General features: G+C 34.0%; 1 protein-coding gene across 1 annotated transcript; it reads left to right on the plus strand.

Moving 5' to 3' along the window:
• Positions 1 to 352: 352 nt before the first annotated feature.
• Positions 353 to 1,126, plus strand: LOC129316576 (disease resistance protein Roq1-like). The gene is made up of 2 exons (XM_054960993.1): positions 353 to 386; positions 594 to 1,126. Exons 1-2 carry the CDS (start codon positions 353 to 355, stop codon positions 1,124 to 1,126), a joined length of 567 nt encoding a protein of 188 aa, XP_054816968.1.
• Positions 1,127 to 5,018: the final 3,892 nt, after the last annotated feature.

Consider the following 5,018-nt stretch of genomic DNA (forward strand, 5'->3'; position numbering starts at 1 on the left):
TTTAATCATCTCTCCTTAATTATTGAGGTAGTTGGAGGGAGTATGATTTTAAACTATTCATTACAAAATTTTAAAATTATTGTAAAGACAAAGAAAAAGCTGTTTCTTAGATATATTTTTAGAACGTAATTCTCTATTTATCATTACTGAATCTTTTGTCTTCACAGTAAAATTTGGGGTGTTGACTGTCAAAATTTCTAATGCCCTAGTAAACCATTAATTCTCTATATATCATTGCTAATTTTTTTGTCTCACACTAAACACAAGTGGACTCATGCATGCATGTTTGTCTTACCATATGTTTACTTTATAGGTACAAATCAAAACTTATTGAAAGTGTGGTTGAACAGTTATGGACAGGGACGAATGTAAGGGGGACAACGGAGGTGCTGGTCCCCCCACATTTTCACCTCCTCTTTATTTCTTTTTAATTTTTCATGAAAAAATTGTGAAAATTAGTATTTAACTTTGCCCCCCATGTACTTATTTCTGGATTCGTCATTGGTTATGGAACATATTCCATGGTAACTTGCCACATACATTCAATGATGATGACAAGTTAATTGTCATTGACTGGAGAATTCGTGAAATAGAATTCTATTTGCTGAAGAAGGTTGATGAAGTCAAGTTTGTAGGAATATGGGGTAAGGGCAGAGTTGGCAAGACAACTCTTTCAAGAGCCATTTGTGAGAAGTGCAATCATGAATGTGATTTTCATTGTTTTCTCCCCAGTGTTAGGGAGGATTCTGAAACATGTGGGCTATCTTCTTTACAAAGAAAAATACTTCCACATCTTAGAAAAGAAAACAAAGAAATTGAAGACACGTTCATAGTAAGGAAAACCATTAAAAACCATTTTCGCAATAAAAAGGTTTTGCTTATCCTTGATGACGTAAGTTCTATAAACCAATTGGAGAGCCTTGCTGGAAGCATGGAGTGGTTTGGTGCTGGGAGTAGAGTAATTATAACAACCAGAGATGTCAACTTACTTAGGTTACATCATGTGGATTCAATATACGAGGTTAATACAATGAACGAGGATGAATCTCTTCAACTTTTTCGCCTAAAAGCATTTACAAGAGATCAAGCTGCAGATGAACAGGGCCTTTTGGAGAAGTCTAAATAAGTCATTAATTATGCAGAAGGCCTTCCTTTGGCTCTTTGTATTTTGGGTTCCTTTTTTTGTGGAAGAAGTGCAGGTGAATGGGAAAAGGCTCTGGATATGTTGAAGGAAGATTCAAATAATCATGTTTTTAAGAGACTGAAAATAAGTTATGATGCATTAAACCCTACAGAAAAGGCAATATTTCTTGACATTGCTTGCTTTTTTTTAATATTTGGGGAAAAGATGAACACAAATTTTGGAAAGTTGGGGTCTTTACGCAACAATTGGTATCCCTAGTCTTATGAAAAAATCTTTGCTCGAAAAAGTTGAGGTTGGCGATAACAAGATATAAAGATGCACAATTTGATTCAAGATATGGGTAGGAGTATTGTTCGTGAACAACCTCAACATGTTGAAAGGCGCAGCAGATGGTGGTATGCCAAGGACATTGTTCAGGTACTTGAACGAGATTTGGTGAGTAATTAATTTTCTAGAAACAATAATTACATGTTTGGCGCATGAAAGTTGTTTTCTAGAAAGGAATAAATAGGCTATAAAGGAAATAAGAAATGTACCTATTTCCTATTTCTTTCTAGGAAACACTTTTCTACTTGCCAAACATTGCATGATAATAATATTCTCAATGAGGTTTTATATGCCTTATATATTTAGCTTTTATATATATATATATATATATATGCTCTTTTGATATATATATATATATATATGCTCTTGGGGTTAATGTTTTCTCATGAGGGGAATGACGCAATAGAAGGTATAGTTTTGCCTTGTAGTTATGACAATGGCATAACTGAATGGAAACCTAACCCCAACGCCTTTTCAAACATGAGTCGCCTTTGAATACTCATCATATCGTGTAATGTTTCCCTTCCCTTTGGTCTAAAAGACTTACCTTGCAAATTAAAAGTTCTTGATTGGTATGGACATCCTCAACAAACACTTTCGCTGGATGCAAAATTGGATGAACTTGTACATCTCAGAATGCAAAATAGCAAAATAAAGCGACCTCAGCATGGTGGCAAAGTAAGTTACTTTGAGCATTACTCCCTCCAATCCTTATTATAAAGTGCCTTTTAGAAGTATTTTTTTTTTTTTGGTCTTTAGTATAAGTTACATAGAGGGTTATTAACTAAAATTTTTTTAGTTTTACCCCTAGCAAATTACAAAAAGAAAAATTTAATTGTTCTACATATGGCTCTTCAAATGTTGTGTTTCTTCCCCCTCTTTAATAGGGGCAAAGTTGGCATATTTTTTTAATTTTAAAATAGATTTAATGAGTTAATTGAACTTCTTGATTTTGGTGAAGTGATTAAAAGTGACTTCTAATAGTTGACTTACATATGGCTCTTCAAATGTTGTGTTTCTTCCCTCTCTTTACTAAGGGCAAAGTTGGAATATTTTTTAATTTTAAAATAAATTTAATGAGTTAACTGAATTTCTTGACTTTAGTGAAGTGATTGAAAGTGACTTATAATAAGAGCCAGGGAGAATACCTAACATGCATCACTGGATGGATTACTTAACATGTGTAAGGTTTTCATAAATTATTTTTCGAGATTTCTATTTGGACTTCAGCCTCTCCAAACAACTCATTGAAGTTCGACATTTGTTCAGATTTCCAAAACTAGAAAGATTAGTTCTTGAAGGATGCAAGGAACTTGTTCAAATTGATCCTTCTCTTGGCCAGCTCAAAAGTCATGTTGAAGTCAATCTTAAAGATTGCAAAAATCTTAAAAGCCTTCCAAGAGAATTGGAAATGGCATCTCTCAGAGAATTTGTTCTTTGTGGCTTCACTAAAGTTAAGAAACTTCCAAATTTTGGAGAATGCAGATTTTAAGGAAACAGGTGTAGCCGAACTTCCTGAGTCACTTGGATCACTAACTAATCTGGAAACTTTGGATTTAAGAGGTTGCCAAAATATTGTTAGTTTACCCGGTAACATTCAGAAATTGAAGTGTCTGAAAGTTCTTGATATTTCTAGTTGCTCAAATTTATCTAAACTTCCAAAAAGCTTAAATGAACATAAAGCCTTGGAAAAGCTTGATGCAAGTGGAACAACTATCACAGAAGTACCTTCTTCTATTGGTTCCTTAGAAAAACTCAAGACACTGTCACTTCATGGATTGAAAAGGCCAACATCCAAATCATGGATCAACAGATATTCATTTCCAAATAAGGGCTTAAAATTGCCTAGATCAATCTTATCTAAGCCAATGCAATATTGAAGATGAAATCCTTCCGAATGATCTCAGTGGATTGTCATCATTGTGGAAATTAGATCTAAGTGAAAACAACATCACGAATCTACGTACTGCTTGCATTTCTAAGCTCTTGCATCTACGATTTCTATATTTGAATTCCTGCTCAAGGCTTCAATTGTTGCCCAAACCTTCACGAGGTTTAGATCTAATGGATGGAGGTTGAACTTATTTGCCATCTTTGTCAGAAGATTATTACATCTTTTTGCTTCAATTGATCAGGTATACATGTGTCTATATATACATTATTGTGAATCTTATGTTAGGAACTCTTGCAAATAAAAATAAGATTTATAAATTCAAAAGACTCTCCTACAAAACATTCTAGTTTTTTTTTTTAGACGAGCTCTCATTTTTTTTAGATATAGGAAAGTTTAAGTAAGTTGGGTCCAGGGGGTTCACCAAGACCAAAGTATACCTTCAAATTTAAAGAGTATTTACAGGAGTGTTTACATAAATTGCCCATCAATAAGGTCCTCATATTGTAATGGGATTAGATCCTATGACCTTTGGATTATGAGCCAAATCTTTTACCAATTGGATCAACTCTCCCTTTAAACTTATAACAATGAATGCCTATCTATGAAAACAAACAAAATACACACACACGCATGCTCTCATTCCTCTCTTTTAAACGCACACAAACATATAGACAAACACACCTACCCACCCACACACAAGTATATGTTTGAACATGTGACTCTCACAAAGGGGGAGATATATATAGTGTTGTGTCACTGAACCCAAAGGTCATTGGGGGACACTCTCAATATTTAATTCTTGCTAATTGTATATATTCTTTGACATATGATGACATGACAAATTTGTGTTTCTTAGAGTGGGCAATACGCGGAATGGAAACCACATAGATTGAATGCTGACTCATAGGCATCACTATCAATTAAAACCTTCTCGGTGACTATCCCAGGGAGTGAAATACCATCGTGGTTTCAGAGCCAAAAATCTTTTTGCCAGGATAAGGAATATGAAAGATCAATCATTGTGAACGTACCGCCTACTAATTGGCTTGGATTTGCACTTTGCATTGTGCTTGAAAATGACATGTTTTATTCCACCGAAGCCTGCCAAAACGTATTTTGTTGGCGTTATTACTTTGTTAAAGCTTCGGATGATAAGTTCGTGTTCTTGCAAGAATGGCATCGAGAACTGGAGAAGCAAATAAATTCTCCCCACCTTTGGGTCTTGTTTGGACAGATTGGGAAGCAAACTTGCTCGAGTTTATCAATGGATTACAGTCAACTTCACTTGAAATTTGATGCTGAAAAAAGATGGACTGAATTTCGTTAAGTGTGGGTGGCGTGTCAAGATCAAGATGGATTTTGAAAGTCTCCTTTTAGCCATGGGAGAGTGCATGACGACAATCAATTAAATCTCTCTCTATCTCTCTCTCTCTCTATATATATATATATGTATATATGATGTATTTTCTTATTTTAATCTAACTATATTTTTTAATTATTTTTTTATGAGGCATCATCCAAAAATAGAAGTTGATTCAAATTATAAGGTGTCTAGTCGGAATATAAAATGATATTATATTGTTATCCCAATAATTTTAGTAACTTTCTTGTAACTTAAGTAAAGTATGATCAGTTTTCATTTAATTAATGAAG

This window comes from Prosopis cineraria, unplaced genomic scaffold (assembly GCF_029017545.1).
Source record: "Prosopis cineraria cultivar Desert tree isolate PC_DT_omini unplaced genomic scaffold, ASM2901754v1 PC7, whole genome shotgun sequence".
Taxonomy (NCBI): Eukaryota; Viridiplantae; Streptophyta; class Magnoliopsida; order Fabales; family Fabaceae; genus Prosopis; species Prosopis cineraria.

Excerpts from the sequence above, each read along its gene's own strand:
- LOC129316576 (XM_054960993.1), top strand. The coding sequence starts at position 353 with ATGGACAGGGACGAATGTAAGGGGGACAACGGAG. Across the intron at positions 387-593 it reads ATGTAAGGGGGACAACGGAG|AATTCTATTTGCTGAAGAAG; the intron begins GTGCTGGTCCCC and ends TTCGTGAAATAG.